The sequence below is a fragment of the Eptatretus burgeri genome, chromosome 1 (assembly GCF_056783735.1).
Source record: "Eptatretus burgeri isolate ZD-2024b chromosome 1, Ebu_testis_v1, whole genome shotgun sequence".
In the NCBI taxonomy this organism is placed as follows: domain Eukaryota; kingdom Metazoa; phylum Chordata; class Myxini; order Myxiniformes; family Myxinidae; genus Eptatretus; species Eptatretus burgeri.
The window spans coordinates 131102408-131125902 of record NC_140961.1 but is presented as its reverse complement, the minus strand read 5'-3'; the positions used below and the strand labels follow the sequence as shown (position 1 = coordinate 131125902).

Here is a 23495-nt window from a genome sequence, read left to right as displayed (position 1 = left end):
AAATGATATATTGTTGTGGGCCGGGTATCGGCGACGAGCACGACCGCCAGATGGAGCAGTAGAGTCGGCTCTCCGAACACCCGGAATCTAGATCGTACCTTTCTGATAACTCTGAAGGTACGGGTCCCTTACAGGACTGTGAATCGTCAATAAGTCAACTGCGTGATACAGGGTTATTTGCCAAACTTCAAAATACCTAGAGGCCCACGTGGTGAACTACCAAAGAATTCACACCCTCTACGGAGCTCGAGCGGAACGAGCCGGTAGCGTGCTTGAACCGTGCGTAACCCGAGCGGATGGTTACCGAGATCCGTCGGTCCAAATGCACAATTTACCCTCGCTACTTATCAACACGCACCATGCTAAACCATTGAAGAAAACACAAAAACAATCTGAAACATTTAACAGGGAATTTATTTATAATGGGGGGGGGGGGGAGGGAAAACACAAAGAGCAGAGTTATACGACTATAAGAAATGCAGTCAATATACAAGCAAAAGCACTTATCCAGTTGCTACTTAAAGACGGGCACACACACACACACACACACACACACACACACACACACACACACACACACACACACACACACACACACACACACACACACACACACACACACACACGGACCCCAAAGGTCTTTATTGAAGGCCTCCAGCTCAAGGACATGTGAGCAAGGAATCAGAGCTATCTCGGACCTTCCCGCCTCGTGCGGTCTTCGACGTCCTCGATCGGTGGGACTTCAACCCGCAACTCGATGCCGTTGCAAACACCGGGTATGGAGAGCAGCATCGGGCTCTCGCACGCTCCTCCGGCATGCCACGAGACCAGAGCCAGCGACAAGACGAGACCAGAAGCCAGTGGCAGGACGAGACCAGAAGACAGCGACAGGACGAGACCAGAAAACAGTGACAGGACGAGACCAGATGAACCAGACACCGCGCCGTCCCGACTATTTATTTTCTTAAAAATAAATAGTCTCGCCTCAGGGGCAGGGGGGACGTGTCTCACCCCTACGCACACCTCATTCGCCGGGGAAAATCCGTCGTCTCTCCATGATTGGTCGGGGGGCGTGTCGGGGCGTCTCGATTCCCCGCCCCCCTGAAGAGGCTTTGCTTCTCTTGGAGCCCGCTCTGCGCCCATTGGCTGACTGCCGGCAAACTTGCTCGCATCTCCCTGATTGGGCGAGAGACATCAGGTCCTCATGAACTCCTCCCACGTACGTGCTGACACGCACACGTGTAATGGTGCCGGTGGAGGATGGTGGAAGGAAGCGAAGGCAGGTGTCGTCAGTGTTGTTGTTGTTGTTGTTGTTGTTGTTATAACAATCCTATCTATAAAATAACTTCGCAGCGCATGTACACTTAATTCCCATTAGACATAGGGGAAAGGGAGCTATCTATCCACATTTACTTATCGAAATAACTGAGCTATGGGGACCTGAATGTTGAATGCTCATGGCTGCCAGATTCGTAACACTACTCCCTGCCCTTTTTACAGACTCGTCCTTAATCGTCAAATTTTCATGTGACCAGCATGTGTAAGTTTTCTCTAGTATGATTTACCTTCGGATCCCTGAGTGCGACATTTTTTTTATAGGTGTCCCAAAAATAAATAACCTAGTGCGCTGCGTAACTAACTCACAGACTCATACAGAAGACTTAACTAAAATTGCCGGCGCTACGACAGACACACAAGTGGGTTAAACTTATTTACAATCTCACCTATTTACACTAACCATGGCCCAGGACCTGTGATCTGTGGGAAAAAGGCACAGCAAGTCAACAGTTATTTTGTGTGGGTGAGTGCGCAGCAGCTGAAGGTCAGTCATCCTCAGGGCCTGCTCAAAAGGTCCCCCTTGAGTACTTCAGTGAACCTTCTTCTCTATTTCTTTCGTACCCCCAGCTGCTGGAGGCAACTCACCCCAACACAGCAGGCCATGCGCCGTCCACAGGCCATTTGAAGTGGCCTTTATGCAAGAAGAGATGGCCAGGCTGCTCAATGCAGTCCCTGGCTCATGGAAATGGATGGAGATGGATGTAAAACACAAAAATGGACGCACGGGCTACTCAATGCAGTCCCCGTGTATGGCCGCCTGCAGGGCAGTCCTTGCAAAACACATTTGATGGTCCTGGCGCACATGGATGGATGGTGACACAGGGGCAATGCAAAGAGGGTAGCAGGCATGGGGTCATGGCAGAGGCAGGCAAACAAGGCATGGCAAGGCAGATGCGGACCAGCAACTGTAGCACAACAGGCCGACATGCGAAGCTGGCCGGCTTCTGGTGTCGTTCCGTGAGGTTTGTGGAGGGAGTGCGGTGTGCGGGCTGCTCCAAAAACGGGTTCGGACCTACCCTACTGTCTCCCCCAACCTATCGCCTTTGCCTGTCTTTGTCCATACCCACTCCCTTAATTTGCAACAACAAAGCAACAAAATTTAGCCCCTTTTTATTCATTTTTATTTTCATTTTTCTTATAATTTCATCTCCCTAACCCCCTTTCTGTCTTTGTCAGGCTAACCTATCCTGTCAACCTAACCTATTCCCAACCCCTAAAATCCTTTTTAGAGGAGGAATAAAGGAAAGACTAGTGTCCTGTCTCGAGGCCCAATTAAGCCTCAGAATGGCCTCCTCAGATTTCAGCCATCTAACCCAAGGTGGGTCCAGCGGCCTACCGAGAGCGAAGGGATGGATGGTGTGAAGGGGTACATTTCCTAACTATCCTAGCATTTATTAACTTTAAACTACCCCAGGGATTTTTAAACGCCTGTCACTTTAAACTATAGGTTCCAAAAACCATGATTCCCGTCGCCCGTGTTGGTGTCCATTATAAATTTGGGCTGAGCACTCTAATTTTCACTCGTGCCCTTGCACAATTTCATGGCTGGGCAGCTTGGCTCACTTGGCAGGGATTTCCCTCCTGCCGGACCCTGACTACAGCACCCCCGGGTCCTGAGGCTGTCTCCGAGCCTACCTGCTCCCTATGAACGCGGGGGGTTGCCCTTCCCGGCATTGCCCCTCCCCTCAGATGCCCACGTGGCATTTTGGCGCTCTGGGTCCCGTTCCGCGGGTCGCCCGTGCCCACTACACTATCCCGGTCCCTTGGCCTACTCTCCGGTGCCTGGGGTGCCCTCTACTCGATACTCACCTTTCAACAGCCACGCTCCCAGCCGGTCCATGGACTGCTGCACCCCTCCAAATGGGTTTCGTGCCTTCATACATAACCAACAACAGAACGACCTACATTTGGTAAATTTAACTAACCCACTAACTGACATTACACTGACCCCAGGGTCACTTGGGTGGGTTTCACGCCTCCCCCTATCATTCATTCGCACCATGCATTCCACATTCACTCGACTCACTCACTCGGCCCGCTGACCCATATTCACTCATTGTATTCCTTTCGTTCCTTTCTCTTTTTTTTCAATTCACACTCTTGTTCCCCTAACTATCTCGTGCTCGCTTGTCATCCCTTATTTTAATGCACGTTCCATTTAATCTACGTAGCTAAGCTACGTCCCCACTACACATTCCATGTCTGTCCATGTCTCCCAAAATCCATTTCCCATTCTAAATCTAAACTAAATTCTCACTAACTAGTCCACAGGCCCCATGGAGGACGGCTCATGCCCCCATAAGAGCCGGTCTATCTAAGCGAAACCCATCCCGCTAACTCGTGCTTCCTTTGCCCAAACACCGGGCTGTGTACTTGGAGCTTGACTTTTTTTGTTGTTTTGCATCGCCAAGGCGGCGGTCGACAGCTTGCTCGTTCGTCCCTTCCGTCGAGCGATACGTGCAGCCTTGTCGTCTCCCTGCGCATCACAAACAGCGCTCGCTTTCGAGGGATTCCCCACGCGAGCCAACGTGTGCAGCTCACCCGCAACTCGCGCTGGGAAATCCCCGGTGACGTTACTCGCCCACGGAACCTGCACGGCTTGCCGTGCAGGCCCGCCCGAGCTTGTCGTCCCGGAAACCAGTTCCGCGAACAGAACACGCCGCATGCAGCACGTGGAGCTTCGCACACGCGCTTGCATGGGAACCCCTGTTTGCCGAATTCAAACAACACTCGCCGCCATTTTAGACATCCACAAGGACTTGTTGAATCCCACGCGGAGCGTTTCCGCACCGAATTCCTTACATGAAAACGCACGCGCGAGGGCCGTTCGCTAAATGCCGAACGGGCCTCAATAACTTTATACGGCGCAGAAGGCTCGCCACACCTGTCTCCCGTCTGAATCCGTCCGCGTTTCAATTCCTCGCATGCACTCACGCACGCCATGACACACACACGTTTCAACACACCCGCACCACTCATACTCTTTACCACACACACCGGGACAATCACGCTGGGGATGGGAGTCCGCAAAAGGAATCCCGAAGCCTCCACTACCCCCAAACTCTGCATGGACCCGTTCGCATCATTCACCCGCTCAACCTCGTTCGGCCCGACCGGACCCACCTCGTCGCGATCTGCCTCGAGAGAGCTTACCAACTCCCTCTGTTGCTTACGGAGGCCATCCTGTCTTGCATCGGGTCTCAAAACATTCCCCAGCTCAACCTCATTGTCCCTTTCTAATCCTACGTGTGTTTTTTTTTTAATCTTTGTTTCCCCGTATTTCGTTCACCTTTTCCTGTTCTACCTCCGTTACTTCCTGGCCTTCCGTCTCTTATTTTCTGCATCTCCGTCACCTCTTTTAATTTTTCCGTCGTCCCCTCGTGTCCGAGTTTACTAATTTCCCCGATACTTGTGGTGTTGTCTCTCGTCGTCCCGACCTACCCATCTCCATCGCGGACCGGACACAATTTGCACTCCTTCTGGTCGGTTCGGTCGCTCCGCCACGTGGTGCCGCCATTTTGCAATTCATCGCCCGCATTTCCTCTCCCCATGCCTGCATATCACCCCTCATTGGCTGCACATCACCCCTCATCTCATCCATCAGTTGCGCATTTGCGTCCATTTTGGCAACCATCCGTACCAACTGTTCGATGCCCGATGGCTCCAGCGGAGCCGATCCGCCACGATTTCGCTGGGAATTGAGGGGGAAATTTGACAGAGGGGCGCTCTTGCACCGCCGCTCCCACCGCGCCCATTACAAACTCTGGGTCCAGTTGTGGGGGATGGTCAACCTGCATGGCAGTGTCCTGCACGGTGGTTTCGTCCTGGGCCATAGATTCCTCCAAACCTACACCACTACCCACCTGTTTCAGCCCATCTTGGTTTGCCATTTTACGTGTTGAGAATAAAATTTGAAAACGGTCGTAATTTGGGGGAACGGTGGGGGGGGGAGGGTTGCTCCCCACACCCCTGATCCGAATCCCGTGAATTTCGTGGAGGCGGAGGGGTTCGAAACCTGCTCCTGACACCAATTTGTTGTGATTGGTGTTCTGCAAATTTATGGAGGTGAAGGGGTTCGCACCCCACTCCTGACAACCAATTTGTTGTGGGCCGGGTATCGGTGGATGAGCACGACCGCGAGATGGAGCAATAGAGTCGGCTCCACCGAACAACCGGAATCTAGATCGTACCTTTCCGATAACTCTGAAGGTATGGGTCCCTTACAGAACTGTGAATCGTCAATAAGTCAACCGCGTGGTCCAGAGTTATTTTCGAAACTTCAAAATACCTGGAGGCCCACGTGGCGAGCTACCAAGGAATTCACACCCTCCACGGGGCTCGAGGGGAACGAGCCAGTAGCGTGCTCGAACCGTGTGTAACCCGAGCGGATGGTTACTGAGATCCGTCGGTCCAAATGCACAATTTACCCTTGCTACTTCTCAACACGCACCGTGCTAAACCAATGAAGAAAACACATAAACGAGCTGAAACATTTAACAGGGGATTTATTTATAATGGGGGGGGGGTGGGGGGAAGGGAACACACAAAGAGCAGAGTTATCCGACTATAAGAAATGCAGTCAATGTACAAGCAAAAGCACTTATCCAGTTGCTACTTAAAGACGGGCCCACACACAGAAATGGACCCCAAAGGTCTTTATTGAAGGCCTCCAGCTCGAGGACAGATGAGCTCGGAACCAAAGCTATATCGGACCTTCCCGCCTCTTGCAGTCTTCGACGTCCAAGATCGGCGGGACTCGAACCCGCAACTCGATGCCGCTGCAAACACCAAGTACGGAGGGCAGCGTCGGGCTCTTGCACGCTCCTCCGGCATGCGACGAGACCAGAAGCCAGCGACAGGGCGAGACCAGAAACCAGCGACAGGACGAGACCAGGCGAACCAAACACCACGCCGTCCCGACTATTTATTTTCTCTCTCGTGTCGGGGGGGGGGGGGACGTGTCTCACCCCTTCGCACACCTCATTCGCCAGGGAAAATCCGTCGTCTCTCCATGATTGGTCGGGGGGCGTGTCAGGGCGTCTCGATTCCCCGCCCCCGAAGAGGCTTTGCTTCTCTTGGAGCCCGCTCTGCGCCCACTGGCCGACCGCCGGCAAAGTTGCTCGCATCTCCCTGATTGGGCAAGAGAGACGTCAGGTCCTCATGAACTCCGCCCACGTACGTGCTGACACGCACGCGTGTAATGGTGCCGGTGGAGGATGGTGGAAGGAAGCGAAGGCAGGTGTCGTCGGTGTTGTTGTTGTTATTATAAAAATCCTATCTATAAAATAACTTTACAGTGCATGTACACTTATTTCCCATTAGACATAGGGGAAAGGGAGCTATCTATCCACATTTACTTATCAAAATAACTGAGCTATGGGGACCTGAATGTTGAATGCTCATGGCTGCCAGATTCGTAACAATATAGCCTGATATTTGAAAAGTGTATTGGGTCGTATATGTTCTAGTGGATCAGGTATTGCATGGCAGAAGTATGCTCTCCACCAAGTGCCCTTCGAGTTATTCATGTATTCAGTGTAGAAGCTCATTCACACAGATTAAACAATCGATTGAAAGAGTGTTCTTTGCTTGCACTTCACTGTCATCTAAGTCAAATGGGATTCCATTTGGAATCAAACCTGGGATAAGAACTTAACTCCCAGCTAGCTGGGAGCTGAGCATAGAATGGCCACAGTGCTTTGTGGCATCTTTGATGATGAAAACAAATTACACAATTCTATCGCATTCAGAAACCTGATATACATTGGCAATGACACTCAGTCATTCTGTATGATACTTTTTTCTTATGCTGCAGAAAGATCTCCAAGTGCACAGATAATTTCATAAATACGTCCATTTAACGAAGGCAAATCAATAAAGACCTTTTCAATGACAATTTCTTTCAAAGCAGCAGTAATGATATCGGTGATGGTGGCACCATGTTTGTGCAGCTCCATGGAAAACATATTCTCCAGTGTGAATGACTCCGGGCTCATATCAAACCGCGTCCCCGTCATCTCCATCAGCTGATACCAGTGCCTTTCAAATACACACAGAACGCATCACGTTTTGAAATGGCTTGAGTTGGGAAACTCATGTGATAATCACTCTAAAAGTCACATGACTGCACTCGTCACCCATTGCCTGATCTGTGGATCTCAAGCATGGTGCGACAGGCACTTTCTCATCAACCTGTACTCTACCTGTCTTGGTTACAGTAAGGCATGGATTGCAATTGTTGTTGGTAGTGATTTTTAAAGATAGGCACATCTTCATTGGAGTATAAAACAATGAAATTTGCTCGTGATTATAGACTTAAAATCCAAAATTGGCTGAAGGTGTAGGAATGCAAACCAGAAGATGAAATATTTACTGAGATATTAAAATAAATGATGATTATGACCAATGATGCCATCAGAGTGGAAATAGATGTCAGCATGGTGAACATGATCATGGAAGGTCATTTTAACTTGACCCTTGCCATATAAGCATGCCAAGGCTTTCACCTTACCGAGTTCAAGGTTCAACAAACCGCGAGGCAATATTTGATGCTGGTACTCTTTAATAGGACAAGGACAACTAAACAAAATGGTCAGGGAAGATTCAACAAAGAATGTTGAGGAAACACTGGGACGTGTGAGGCGGAGGACATGGAGATGTGAATGGGAGGGAAAGTGAAGCTTGCCTTTCCCGAAGAGCCTCATTTTTGAGGTCAGCGAGGAGCGGGAGAGACTCTGCAAACTGCTTGATCTGAGCATCAAGAAAGAAGGCAACAGGCATGGAACGGACATCACATGGAAGGCGATGCAGTGAATGCAACAGAGCTTCGGTGCCGGCTTGTAACTTCTGCACGTTCAAGTTCACCCAGAGGATTCCAGACCAGTTCTGTTTGGACAGCTGCAGGAATGGAGTAAACGTGTGTGTGTGTGTGTGTGTGTGTGTGTGTGTGTGTGTGTGTGTGTGTGTGTGTGTGTGTGTGTGTGTGTGTGTGTGTGTGTGTGGGGGGGGGGGGAGAAACTTCCTGTTCGAGATGTTAAATTAATAAGGTTGAAATCAATGATTAAGAATAATTTTACATTTACTTTATTGTACAGTACACACAATTTCATGAATGGGAAGTGTGGATAGCACTCATGCTTTAATCCGCAGCATTTTGACACCAATTTTAAAAAGTACTGAAGAGTCAACCACGAAGTGTGGGCGAGCAGCACATACAAACTCCACTTGGTAGGATAGGTAGAATGATTTCCTGTTGGAAAATCATCAATGGGTGAGCTGGGTTGTTTAACCATCCAACAGTGACATCACTGACATGGTAACTGCCTGAAACTAGCTCAACTTCCAGAAGGTTTGAATCCAAGTTCTTAATTCACTTGCCTTCAGATTAATGTGAGCCCACACTACTGGGATACCAATCTCGTATTCTAACAGATGCACCATCATACAGTCATGGGTTATACAGGTGAAAGTGATGACATCATCATACAATGTATCTCACAAGAAGTGGGTGAGAACCACAAACAACTAATGTCATTTTATTGGCATTTGAAATATAATGTTACATTCGTAAAGAATAATTTCTGCCTTATCCATAATTACTGACCATAAAAACAACACATTCACAGCTTTGTTGGGACCAACCTTCATGGCTTTGTATATGGTGTAGATCTGTGTCAGGCCTTTCAAGTCCCTCTGAACAGCAGAGAGCTCAGGGCAGGAAGTCGGGGACAAGTTGAAGAGTCGTTCAGCATTGAGTAGCTCCTGCCTTTGGCTCTCATAAGCAGCCAGGTCCTTGATGAATCCATCCAGGATAGACAGCCCTATGAAAAGTCCAAATTGATAAGTATACACACGTGCACACACAAAAACACACACATACACACACACACCATTAAAGTTGGTGTGTTTGCAGGATCTTTCACCAAGTAGATAAAACGTGTTTGTAATGTCTTAAACTCATCGGAATGCTCGACTTTGAACACAACATAAACCTTGTTCTCTTTCCAGTGTTCAAAGGCTCATTGTGGAATTTGTACAGATACCATTTGCAAGAAACAGCCATTAGGAAATATCACTATTCTTCTGCAGGAATTAAAAGTAAACAAAGAAAATTAAGTTTATGGGATTTAAAACCTGGGATTCCAGTAGCATGAGACATAAGTTCAGACAGGGATGCCAACAGGCCAATTCCTTTTAAATAACCAACTTTAAAGAAGGCCAAAGGCTGAGCAATGCTCAACAAACACAGGACGTGCTTCAACTGGATGAGCACTTGGGAAGAATATTGGAACCCTTGATGGAGGAAATGCCATCGGAAGGTGGACAAACTGAATGATTAATTTAACTAGAACGGCACTCGCGAGAGCGCATAGTCTCACCTCGCGCATTCATTCTGAACAGAAATGCCAACATTAAGTGAACACGCTACTATTATGGCCCACTGCTATTATGGCCCATGTACCCATATCATCCATGCACTCTATATTATGTTACGTACATTGGCATTATCCGTAGCTTTATTGATTACTGGTTGATTATTCGGATATTTAATGACCACTTTTGTTGAGGAAAATTGAGGCAAAATTTTCAATGAAGACGAATATGGAAAAAAGATTCAAACTGTATTCCCCATGGTTAGTCGATAATTAATAAGTCCGAAGTTTCGCATCGATCTGTTAAGCAGTTCTGGAGAAGAAGATTTTTTACATTTTTATTTTCAATCTAATATGACTGCCAGACCACGTAACCGATGACATCATAAATTATCTTCTTCACTTACATCGGGTCGGTCGTACATCAGATCTATGAAGTTTCACATTTTTTGGATAAGGATTTTAATTCAAGCAATAATTATAAGTTGAAATAATCAGCCGCTCTGATGTCTGAAAGTGAAAGCCATTTGGAAGTTATCAGACTGAAGACTTCTCCAACTAATCCCACGATGTTCTAGGTGGGGATAGTAGCCCAGGTAGTGAATGAATTTCGGAAATATCACTTTAGTATTCCGGGAATAAGTATGAACACAGATTGGGAAGAGTTGTCTGAAAACGGAGGGGGGGGGTGTTGCAAACTCATTGCTCTCTGTACACACCTGACCCAGTTACACCCAGCTGTTCCTGAACTTTGTGTCCTTTTCTCATAACAAGGTGGAGAGCTTACTGTCAAACCTCGACTCTGATCCTACAACCGGTCCAGACGGCATCAGCCCATGTGTCCGAAAAACCTCCTGTGCTGCTCTTGCTCACTCTCTCTCCGTTCTATTCACCCTCTCATTTGCTCAAGGTCATCTGCCTTCTGCTTGGAAATCAACAAACCTTACCGCTCTGCATAACAAAGTGCAAAAACAGATCCTTGCAACTACAGACCAATCAGCCTTCTCCCAATCATCAGCAAGGTAATGGAATCAATCATCACTTCCAACATTAAGTCCTTCCTCTTCTCCAACGGCCGGATTTCCAATCAATTTGGATTCAGACCTGGTCATTATACCCTGGACTTGATGCTCCTGCTTTTCCAACAATGGATGGAGGTCCTCAATGCTAGACATGAGATCAGAGCCACCTCCTTAGACATATCGCATACTTTCAATACGGTCTGGAATGCTGCCCTGCTCACCAAACTCTCTTCCTATGGCATCCAAGGCCATCTCCACTCATGGCTCACAGACTTCCTCTCCTGTCGCAGCCAATGTGTGGGCCCTAAATGGAGTTATTTCATCCCCTCTTCCTGTCCAGGCCAGAGTTCCTCAAGGCAGTGTTCTGGGCCTAGTGTAATTTATTGTCTTAATCAATGCTCTCTCCGACTCTCTGGAAAATTCTCTCTATCTCTTTGCTGATGGCTCCATCCACTGCCATACCATCTGCCATCCCTCAGATCAGCAAGCAATGACCTCTTCCCTCTCTGTGGGATTTATCAGAATTGAAACTTGATTTTATCAAGTTCTGCACTCTCACTATGTCTCTCCGAAAGGACCATCTGGAACCCTCCTCCCCCCCCTCCACCGCATCTAATTTCTCAACAATCCTCTTGAAGAAGTTATTTCATTCAAACTTTTTGGCCTCGCTGTCTGCCATGATATTTCTTGGGAAAGCCACAGCTCCAAGTTGGCCTCCAAAGCCAGTCACCAATTGGGCATCCTCCATCGTGCAAAGTTCTTCCTTGGCACACCTGAACTCCTGACCACGTACAAAGCTTTCAACCGCAGCCTGATTGAGTACTCTGGGCTGGTGCTCCTGCCTCAAACCTTTCTTGGCTTCAAGCTGTGGAAACCAAGGCATTTAAGATCATTAGTATCTCCCACGATGAGGCTGAGTCTTTGGGTCTCTCACTCTCTCTCACCGCAGGCAAGTTGGTGGTCTTTCTGTATTCTTCCGTCTCCTCTCAAGCCTTGCACCCCCACCCCCAACCGCTCTGTCTGCTATTTGTCCTGCCCATATTTCCGCATGGTGCTCAAGATTCTCCAGCAACCCCCTTCTGGTTAAACTACCAAAATCAAGAAGCTCTGCTCACCTTCCTGTTTTCATTCCTCATTTATACACACCTTTGAAACAAACTCCTACACACTCTTCAATCCCACTCTTCCTGCCAGGTCTTCAAAATAGCTGTTCACCACCACCTCTTATCTTCCCCCATCCAAAACCATGACCTTTTCTACCCCCGTTAATCCACCCCAAAACCACCTCCTTCCTATTCCTGCTTTCCTTCCTGAAAGTCCTTGTGATGTCCATTTTGTTTACCCTGTGTACCCCACCCTGTCCCTCTCCCTTACACTGATGTCCTCATGTGTCTATTCCCCACTGTTTTGCGCTTCCCTCTCTCGTCCCTCTTGTCTCCTGCTCCCCTTATTATACATTCTCTGTGTTAACTTTTATACGAGCCTTGGTATTTAATTTTTTCTTAATGAACCCCTTCATGAGCACAGATTTTGATGAGGTCAATATGCCTTCGTTAAGCATCAGATTTGAATCTTGTGGCCAAGTTTCATCAAAATCGTGTGTTTGGTCCAAGCGATAATGAATGAAGTGTTTATGAACTCACTGGCTCACTCACTCACCTATGGACATTGCTCAATCGCATAAGCTAACCTGACTAAAGTCCAGGTGAGCTAAAATAGGGTCAATACCCCTGGGTGCTCACCTGGTACAATAATGAAACTGAGGGGGAGGAAGTCAATGTGGGACAGAATCAGCAAATAACTATTTTGGGGGACAACCCTACATGTAAACCCCCTTAGACCCCAATTTTTTAAATAGCATGAACAAATTTTGCTACATAATGCGTGATGAAGCTTGTGCTCAAGTTTCATGGAAAATGTGTGGTTTCGTAGAAGAAAGCCATTATATATTTTGGGGGGAACCCCCCCCCCCATTTATCCTCTCAGACCCCGATTTTTTTTATTGTCGTGAACAAACTTTAGTACATCATGGTGATGAAGGTTATGGACAGGTTTCATCAGGATTGTGTGTGTAGTTTCTGCGAAGAAAACAAATACCTATTTGGGGGAGGACCTCCCTCCCCCCATATACACCCTTAAAGGCCCAACTTTTTAATGCCGTGAAAAAAACTTTGGTACATACTGGGTGATGAAGGTTGTGGTCAAGTTTCATAAAAATTGTGTGTCGTTTCAGAGAAGAAGTTGCACGTGTTTGTGGACGGACGGACGGACTAATCATGCACCATCCCAGAAGCTCCCCAGAACTCCGTTCCAGGTAAGCTAAAAATGGACCCCATCCGTGAAGGATACTACAACCTGGAGAAGTACAGATGTATGAAGTAATCATAATCTAGTGATTATGAAGTGAAAGTGGAGTTGACAAAAACAATAAAAACAGAGAGACATAGAAAAGTAGCAACTAAAGAGGAATATTAAATTGCAAGACAAAATGCACTTTGACCAATCAGTGGATGTTCTGGCTTTCTTTGCTGGTGGCACCACTCCAACTGTGATAGTTCTTATATTACATTCTACAACAGAAGAAATAAATCCATGCTTTAAAACAATTGTAGACACATCACCAATAATTGAATTTTATGGTTAAATTTGTCTTGAAAATCATTTGATGCTATGAAAAGACAATTGCGTATAAAAATTGGTTTCCCCCTTCAAAATTTCCCCTTCCCCCATTTTCCAAGAAAAATTTTCCCCTTCCCCCCCCAAGCAACAAATATCGTTCAAGACATTTAAATGCAGTAAAGAAAAGTTGTTGCAAGAAAAATCTCGATAAAAACTGCCCCAGAGACTTTAACATTTGCTTAAAAATGGTATTTAGTTGTTTCTGGGATGACATCATCAAAGGGCAAAAAAACACACCCAGCCACTTTATTTTTGGTATCCACCAGAAATGATGTTCTGAGGTGACACCGTTGCACGAAAAAGTGTCAAACTAAAGTTGCCAGGACCGGACCATGAACCCCCACAAAAATTCCAGTTTGACTTCCAGACTAATTTGTTGGACAGCTGGCTCGACTCTCCCCACAATTGTAACCAGAAAGACAAAACATACATCTGCCATTTTGTAAAAGTGACAGTATGCATCGGGCCAAGTCTTCAGGCCTCTAGTGTCAGTCCATGGGGCAGTGCAATTTGAATTATCCGAGCTGTATAACCACGATGTATTGTACACTAGCAAATACCAACCATCGCTTTGCTGATGGAAATATTGAGAGGGGAGAAAAAGAGGGGAGAGGGAGAGATGGATGGGGGAGAGAGAGAGAGGGGGGAGAGTGACGAGGTGGAGGGGGAAAGATAGAGAACGGAGGGTGAGCGAGGAGGGGTGTGGGAGTGCGAAGGGAGGGAGTGTGAGGAGGGGTGGGGGAAGGGAAGGCAGTGTGAAGTGAGGGGAAGGGAAGGCAGACGTGCGGTGAAGCATTAATTATAATTCATACTGTCTCATCAAAATCATTCTGCATAGAATAACAGTGAAGATGGAAACAAAATATCTGAAATTTTTTCCTAACAGTCATACGATAAATGCCGCCCAGAGACAAATACCGCCCGGACATGTCTGGAGATAAACATTGCCAGGACATGTCCAGAGATAAACACTGTCTGGAAACAAACACCACCAGGACGTCACGAGATAAATACCACACAGTCACGTCCTGAGCCAAACCATCCGGACATGAACACCACCCGGACATGCCTGGAGATAAATCCAGCCCAGACACGTCCAGAAACAAACACCACCCAGAAATGTATGGAAATAACAACCGTCCAGAAATAACCACTATCCGGATACATGCGGAGATAACCACCATACAGATACGTGTGGAGATGACTACCATTCAGATTTGTGCGGAGATAACCGTCCAGAAATAACCACTATCCGATACATGCGGAGATAACCACCATACAGAAACGTGTGGAGATGACTACCATTCAGATTTGTGCGGAGATAACCACCATTGGGATATGTGAGGAGATAACTACCAGCCAGACATAACCACCATCCAGATACCTTCCAAAGAGAGAGAGAGAGAGAGAGAGAGAGAGAGAGAGAGAGAGAGAGAGAGGAGGGTTGCTATGGAGAGTGTGGAAGGGGTAGAGAGAGGGTGGAGGGGAGAAGAAGAGGTATGTGAGGAGGGTGCTTCAATGCATTAGGAGCGGGTCAAGCGAGGATGGGACAAAGAGAGGGAGGAGTGGGGGTGGGTTGGCTTTAGGAACAACACACACACGCACACACTCACACATACAATCCATCCATCCATTGGGACTATACTCCATGCACAGTGTTGGTGCTGCTGAGAAAGTCTCCAAGGCTATTGGGCACAATCCTGGATGGGTCGCCACTTCGACACAGGATACCAGCAAGTTGGTACTCACTTTGCCGACCTCAGAAGGATGACAGGCTGAGTCAACCACACCTGGTATTAATTCATCCAACAAGCAGGATTTGAACTCAGGACCCCAGGATCCCAAGCCCACCACCCTAACCATAAAGCCAATACCAGGCATAGACTCATGTCATTACATCTTCATCTCATACATGGCCATTGTGCAACACTTATCAGGGTTGTTATGCACCCTCTGCACTCATTATGACAACTCCAGAGGAGATCAAGAAACAATTCTCCCTCCTCTAAAACCTGGTGGTACCTTGTTAAGTCTGTGTCTGGAGTATGCTCCCCTTCCATCCCTTCAGACAGGTCAGGCCAGATTAGATATGTGACTTGCTTCAGGTATCATGCAAACCTGTACTAATATGTTCCATGGTCAGGTTGTCATTGACTAAACCATCTCCCCCACCAGGTTTTTTGGTGAAGAGGGTATTTGGATATGGGCACCCAGCAGGATTAAAAACAAAACCTGTCTCAGGGCAGAGGAGCTCCTTGTGAGCCAAAGGCCATCCATATCTAGTGCTCAACTGTGTCTACGGACATCCTCCTGCAGTTGGGTTACTTCTTATTAGGAGGTTGGTGGCAGGATTTGCACTCCGGCCACCGTAAAACCCTTCATTCCACAAAATACAAAAACGCAAAGAAATCTGAAAACCCACTCCGTGGGAGTACCTCCTGTGCAGCTTCCCTTCGCAGGGCAGCTCACTGGATGACGGGATTGGGGCAAAGCCTTCGGGACCCCAATCTTTGACGATAGGAGGGAAACCACGGGGTAACATTCCCGGTCAGATTGTGGGAGAGTGTGTCAGAGTGGGGCGTAGGTGTCATCCACCAGACGGCGGTCTCCTTGGGTTAACCTGAGGCGGTCCCTTCGGGTGGGTGCCTGGAATGTCCTATCCCTAAGAGAGGACGATCACCTGTCTGTTATCATCTGAGCTCAAGCGTTTGGACATCTGTATTGCGGCACTCTTTGGGGTTCGGAGACCGGATTGCAGCGAGATCATGGTGGGTGGTTATACCTACTATTGCTCGGGTCGCTCTGATGGTTACCATTCCCAAGGAGTTGCTGTAGCTGTGTCCAATAAGCTGACTCCAATGATAATTGAGGTAACACCGGTCAACGAGCGTATTATGAGACTAAGGATTCGTCAATCCTTAGGTGTCATTTCCCTGGTCTCTGTTTATGCTCCGACTGAGGTGAGTGATCTCACTGTGAAGGATGCATTCTACGTCACGCTCGAATCTGTGGTTGATCAGCGCCCCAGACGAGATACACTTCTAGTCTTGGGGGATTTCAATGCATCGACTGGAACTGATAGGGATGGCTATGAGATGTGTTGGTCCCCATGGGTCAGGAACTATGAACCAGAATAGCACTAAGTTCCTTGACTTTGCAAGAAGTCATGGACTAAGGATGGCTGGGTCATGGTTTCAGCATCCACAAGCCCATCGCTGGACTTGGTATTCCAACGCAGGCAGTGTGGCAAAAGGAGATTGACCATGTCCTCGTTGATGGTCGCTGGAGGATGATCCAGAACTGCAGGGTCTACCGGAGTGCTCAGTTCCTCAATACTGACCACCGGCTTGTTGTAGCAACTCTAAAGTTGCACCTTAAATCCAGGAGAATGGTACCATCCGAGCCGAGGCTGGATGTTGGCAAGCTCAAGGATGAGAGGGTAACTGAGGAGTTTGCAAACAAGCTGAATGGAGATTTGGGGGGGTCTGGGTGCTTTGGGAGGTCCTGAAGGGTTATGGAGTGCCTTCAAGACTACCATCCTTGATGTTGCCGGTGGATGTCTTGGAATTCACCATAGGGCAAAGAAGAATTTTGTCTCTCAAGGGACACTGGATACCATTGACCATAGTCGCAGGGCCAGGCTGAATGGCAGAGCTGAGCTGTTCAGGGAGCTGAGGCGTAAAACTGTACGTGCACTAAGGGTGGACAAGGAGGCCTATGTGCGAGGAATCTGTGAGGGGGTAGAGCATCACCTGTGGTCAAGTGATTCTCGTCCTGCTTACAGGGGAATTCGCGCATTGCGTTTATCCAAGCCCATCCCTCGGTGTAATTCAGTTATAGCAGAGAGTGGTAGGCTCTTCACAGAGGAGTCCGAAGAGAATCCCGCTGAGCCGGTTACTTTGAGCGGTTGTACCAGGCTGATCCACCAGCTGTCACGTTGGACTTCAGGGGTGTTACAATCCCTGTTGCTGGCCCTCCAATCAACTGTGGTCCACCTTCGTTTGTGGAAACACAGCCTGTGGTGAACCACTTGAAATGGGGTAAAGCTCCAGGGATCTGTGGCATCCATGCTGAACTTCTCAAGGCTGGTGGAAATGCTGTACTCGTGTCGTTGCATGCAGTTCTCTGCTCTGCCTGGAACACAGGCATCATCCCAATTGACTGGAAGAGGGGCCTTGTTGTACCTCTCTGGAAAGTGAAGGGTGATCGCTAAGACTGCAACAACTACCGAGGGGTGACAGCAGCACCACACCCCATGATCCAGTGAATCCATGACTCCCCAGGCCCGACCCAGACGTCTGTTGACCTCTGGCTCACAGCCAGCAGAGACATGAATATCACTGCCAAGGAAAGTGAATCTCTCCGTGACCTCAACCTCCTCACCACAAACAGGTAGAGACAGGAGAGCAGCATCCAAGATGTCAATGAAAGCCTGGATCTTAGTTTTGACCCAGGAAACCCTCATTCAGCACCACGAGGGCCACCAAAAGGATATCTAGAGTCTCCGCCAAGATGATTGCATCATCTGCGAAATCAAGGTCAGAGATCTTGACATCCCCAAACGATGCACTGCAGCTTGATCTCTCCGACATCCTCCCCAGATACCAGTCCATAGTATACAAGTGCTGAAAAGTGTGGGGGGCAGTACACACCCCTGACGAACTCCAATAACAACTGGAAATAAGTCAAGATCCTGTCAAACCACTTGAATTGCAATTTGACGATCAACCATAAAGAGAGGAGTGAATCATATTTGACAGAAGAAATCAATAGCAATTCAAAAGTTTAAGAAAAACAAGGTAGCAGCGAGAGATGGGATCACAGCAGAGTTCTTCTTTAATGTAAATATTTCGGATACCGCAAAAGCTCTATGCAAGTTGTTTAAAAAAAGTCTGCGATGAAGAAAGTGTCGGAAGATTGGCTAAAAGCAATTATTACAAAAATTCCAAAACAAAGGAAACTTGGCAGACTGCAGCAATTGGAGAGGAATAACCTTACTCTAAAAATCAACAGTGTCATGAGGTGCATTTTAGATGGGATACAAGGAGTGATTGAGATGCACATTTTCATTTTTTGCTCACTTGGAACATAGTTCCGGGGAGCTTATGGCATGTTGCGTCGTCCGTCCGTCAGTCCGTCCATCCATACATCCACAAATACTTGCAACTTCTCTGAAACTACACATGCGATTTCTAGGAAATCACACCACAACGTTCATCACCACCATGTATGAACCAAAGTTTGTTCATGGCATTAAAAAAAAAAAAAATCAGGTCCCGAGGGACTTGCTTTCCTCTCAGAAACTATACATGCAACTCTGATGAAACTTGACCACAACCTTCATCACCTGTGATATACCAAAGATTGTTTACACTTTACACCATTAAAAAAAATTTGGGTTTAAGATGGTCGACAGAGGGGGTTGCCCCCCCCCAAAAGAGGTATTTGCTTTGTTCTCAGAAACTACACACACAATTCCGATGAAACGTCACCACAACCTTCATCACCCTTGATGTATCAAAGTTTGATCACGACATTAGAAAAATAGGGGTCTAGAAGATTTAAGGGGGGCTACCCCCCAAAATATGTATTTCCTTTCTTCTCTGAAACTACACATACAATTTCGATGAATCTTGACGACAACCTTCATCACCCATGATGTACCAAAACTTGTTCATACCATTAGAAAATAAGGGGTCTAAGGGGGCTTACCAGGGTTTGCCCTCCAAAAGAGGTATTTACTTTCTTTTCAGAAACTACACACACAATTCCAATGAAACTTGACCACCATCTTCATCACCCGTGATGTACCAAAGATTGTTCACACCATTTAAAAAGAAAAAAAATCGGGATTTAAGTGCATCTACGGGGGGGGGGGGGGGTGGGTTGCCCCCCAAAACATGCATTTGCTTTCTTCTCTGAAACCACACACACAATTTCGATGAAACGTGACCACAATCTTTATCACCCGTGACGTACCAAAGTTTGTTCACGGCATTAAAAAAATAAAAAAATTTTTACTTTCTTCTCCGTTACATATTTTGTGCGTCATCCATGCCTACCAGTGATTCTCTGGTTATCTTATCCAGCTGCTATCAGGTGAGTGTCTAGGGATATTGCCTTCCGCTGACAAAGTCACTGGTGGCATGATGTCTTCAGGTTGTCTGTCCGTCCATCCGTCAGTACATACGTCCGTGCTAATTTTCTCTGTTTTATCTGCAACTGCTTATCCAATTGACACTAAATTTTCACCATAAATGCGACGACTCATGTCGAATATTTTTATGATAATGACGTTATAGGTTACGTGTTGTGGCAACCATGTTGGAAAAAAGGAAAAACTTTGTTCCTCTGTATCTCCAAAGCCACTCCATGGAAAAAAATAGAAACTTGGCACATGTGAAGTAGTCCCCATGGGAAATAAGTCTGATTTTTTTGTTGATGTCATGGATGGCTTCGTTATGAGGTCATAATTGCATCCATCAAACAAAGGGGTTCTAACTTGGTGCAAGTATGTATAATGATGCTTTATCCAATCAGTATGAAATATTTTAGGGGGTCATCTTGGGCTAAATTGTAATTGGGGAAAAAAATGAATGACATCATTGGTGACTTGGTTTGGCAGCCATATTGTTTTTAACAGAAAACCGTAATGATTAATTAACAGCTCTTTTTCTCTGAGGTCACAAAATTTTTTCTCTGAGCCACTTCATCAATCGACATGAAACATCACAATTATGATCTAGTTGTCATGGGGAATATGTGGTTTAAATTTCCACCCGATCGGGTGCATGGTTTGGCAGCCAGAACTATTTAATATTTTGAATCTGGGTTCAGTGATGATGTTGGAGGTGTTTTGTTATGTCATAATTGCATACATTGAACACTTTATGCGATGAGTTTGAAAATATTTGAGGGTCATCTAGAGCTAAATTGCATGGAGGGGGGGAGGGGGGGTTGATGACGTTATCGGCCACGTGGTTCGGCAGCCAGATTTTTCTTAACATAAAAACCATCAAAAATCTTCTCCGAAACGATTGAAGAGATCGAGGCAAAACTTTACAGGTATGATTGCCTATCCATGAGGAATAAAAAGTTCTCCACCAATGACATCATAGGAGAAATGGTTTGGCAGCTATGATTTTTTGAAGAATAAACATTCTAAAATCTTCTCCAGAACAGCTTGACAGATTGAGGGGAAACCTCACCCACATGCTCTCCAAGCCTTGGGGATATCAGTGTTCATGAATAATTAATAGGTCACATGGTCTGGCAGCCATATTGGATTGAGTGAAAATCTTTAAAATACCATTCTCTTGAACTGCCGCATCAATCGACATGAAACATCAGAGTTATGAGCTAGTAGACATGTGCAATATATGTTTTAAATTTAAACCAGACCAGACACATGGTCTGGCAGCAATAATTATTTAATAATTTGAATCTGGGTTCAGGAATTTAAATCATACTTGGTACAAGTATGTTTTATGATGTATAATGATGTAATAATGTGGGCAGAGGCATATCTGGCGACGTTGCAACATAAAAGAGTGCCCTTCTAGTTCTCTATCTTTTCCATTCTCAGTCATCAACTACCATATCAACACCATCATTAAATAAATTAATCATAGTCACCAATGAAACAATAATTGGCAATTATGACGAATGGATGTTAGCTATACCCTTATCAAGATCATCCTTCACAGCTCCTGGGCCCGCCTTTGCAAAATGCTTAGCAAACTGGAACAGATCATGCTGGAACTGATCCACCTGATTCTTGGTGATCTGAGTAAACAAAGAGCATGCAAACACTTTATGTAACACAAATAAAAGGACACGTTCACCTTGATGGCCGTGATATATATATATATATATATATATGGGGAGAACAAGTATTTAATACACTGCCGATTTTGCAGGTTTTCCCACTTACAAAGCACATAGAGGTCTGTAATTTTTATCATAGGTACACTTCAACTGTGAAAGACGGAATCTAAAACAAAAATCCTGAAAATCACATTGTATGATTTTTTAATAATTAATTTGCATTTTATTGCATGATATAAGTATTTGATCACCTTCCAACCAGTAAGAATTCCAGCTCTCACAGACCTGTTAGTTTTGTCTTTAAGAAGCCCTCCCATTCTCCACTCATTACCTGTATTAACTGCACCTGTTTGAACTCGTTATCTGCATAAAAGACAGCTGTCCACACTCAATCAATCAGACTCCAACCTCTCCACAATGGGCAAGACCAGAGAGCTGTCTAAGGACATCAGGGACAAAATTGTAGACTTGCACAAGGCTGGGATGGGCTACAGGACAATAGGCAAGCAGCTTGGTGAGAAGGCAACAACTGTTGGCGCAATTATTAGTAAATGGAAGAAGTTCAAGATAACAGTCAATCTCCCTCGGTCTGGGGCTCCATGCAAGATCTCACCTCGTGGAGCCTCAATTATCATGAAAAAGGTGAGGGATCAGCTCAGAACTACACGGCAAGACCTGGTCAATGACCTGAAGAGAGCTGGGACCACAGTATCAAAGAAAACCATAAGTAACACACTACGCCATCATGGATTAAAATCTTGCAGCGCACGCAAGTTCCCTCTGCTCAAGCCAGCGCATGTCCAGGCCCGTCTGAAGTTTGCCAATGACCATCTGGATGATCCAGCGGAGGAATGGGAGAAGGTCATGTGGTCTGATGAGACCAACATAGAGCTTTTTGGTTTAAAATCCACTTGCCGTGTTTGGAGGAAGAAGGATGAGTACAACCCCAAGAACACCATCCCAAACGTGAAGCATGGAGGTGGAAACATCATTCTTTGGGGATGCTTTTCTGTAAAGGGGACAAGTCGACTGCACCTTATTGAGGGGAGGATGGATGGGGCCATGTATCACGAGATCTTGGCCAACAACCTCCTTCCCTCAACAAGAGCATTGAAGATGGGGCGTGGCTGGGTCTTCCAGCATGACAATGACCCGAAACACACAGCCAGGGCAACTAAGGAGTGGCTCCGTAAGAAGCATCTCAAGGTCCTGGAGTGGCCTAGCCAGTCTCCAGACCTGAACCCAATAGAAAATCTTTGGAGGGAGCTGAAAGTCTGTGTTGCCCAGAGACAGCCCCGAAACCTGAAGGATCTGGGGAAGATCTGTATGGAGGAGTGGGCCATAATCCCTGCTGCAGTCTGTGCAAACCTGGTTAAGAACTACAGGAAACGTCTGATCTCTGTAATTGCAAACAAAGGTTTCTGTACCAAATATTAAGTTCTGTTTTTCTGATGTATCAAATACTTATTTCATGCAATAAAATGCCAATTAATTATTTAAAAATCATGCAATGTGATTTTCAGATTTTTCTTTTAGATTCCGTCTTTCATGGTTGAAGTGTACCTATGATAAAAATTACAGACCTCTACATGCTTTGTAAGTGGGAAAACCTGCAAAATCGGCAGTGTATCAAATACTTGTTCTCCCCACTGTATATATATATATATATATATATATATATATATATATATATATATATATATAGATATATATATATATATATATATATATATATATATATATATATATATATACATACATCATCAGTATGACTCTGAAGTGAGTCAAGGACAATTGATGAGCTGTGAAGAGTTGCACCCATCATTGCTATGAACAATGAAATAAACCTTGTGCAGAGCAAAATGATACAAAAATAACATACAGTACTTGCCTTAGAATTCGACACTCCGGGTCCAATTCCTGAGGAATGGGATCTCACAATAAAGAGCTGTCCTAGTGCTTTACATGAGGGCCATTATACAATTAATTTAAGACACTTCAATAGCAATGTTCAAATGTCCTTTTTTTGGTGATATGCCAACTCCTCTTCGACATTCCCAAAAGACTTAAACAACTGAAGAATTCATAGAACACCTTACTCCTTACAGTCTTGAGAAAAAAAGGACATGGAAGGGTCTTTTAAACCCTTGTTTTGTGTTTCCGAGCACAATCTATTTTAGAACTTTGAATAACAGGCACGATGGCAACCAAACGAAGCCAATGGGTCAAACAGAGCAGTCCAGAGAGCTGAGCCTTT

At 46.1% G+C, this 23495-nt stretch overlaps 1 protein-coding gene across 6 annotated transcripts in view; it reads right to left on the bottom strand.

The window, feature by feature from the left end:
* Positions 1 to 23495, bottom strand: part of DNAH10 (dynein axonemal heavy chain 10) — a 494970-nt gene that overhangs the window by 311320 nt on the left and 160155 nt on the right. For all 6 annotated transcript variants that reach the window (XM_085898117.1, XM_085898134.1, XM_085898126.1 and 3 more), the window contains 4 exons: positions 21094 to 21196; positions 8980 to 9158; positions 8024 to 8235; positions 7221 to 7377 (listed from right to left, as the gene is read on the bottom strand). In XM_085898117.1, coding sequence (XP_085754243.1) covers positions 7221 to 7377; positions 8024 to 8235; positions 8980 to 9158; positions 21094 to 21196 — 651 coding nt within the window. The remainder of the gene's footprint in view (positions 1 to 7220; positions 7378 to 8023; positions 8236 to 8979; positions 9159 to 21093; positions 21197 to 23495) is intronic.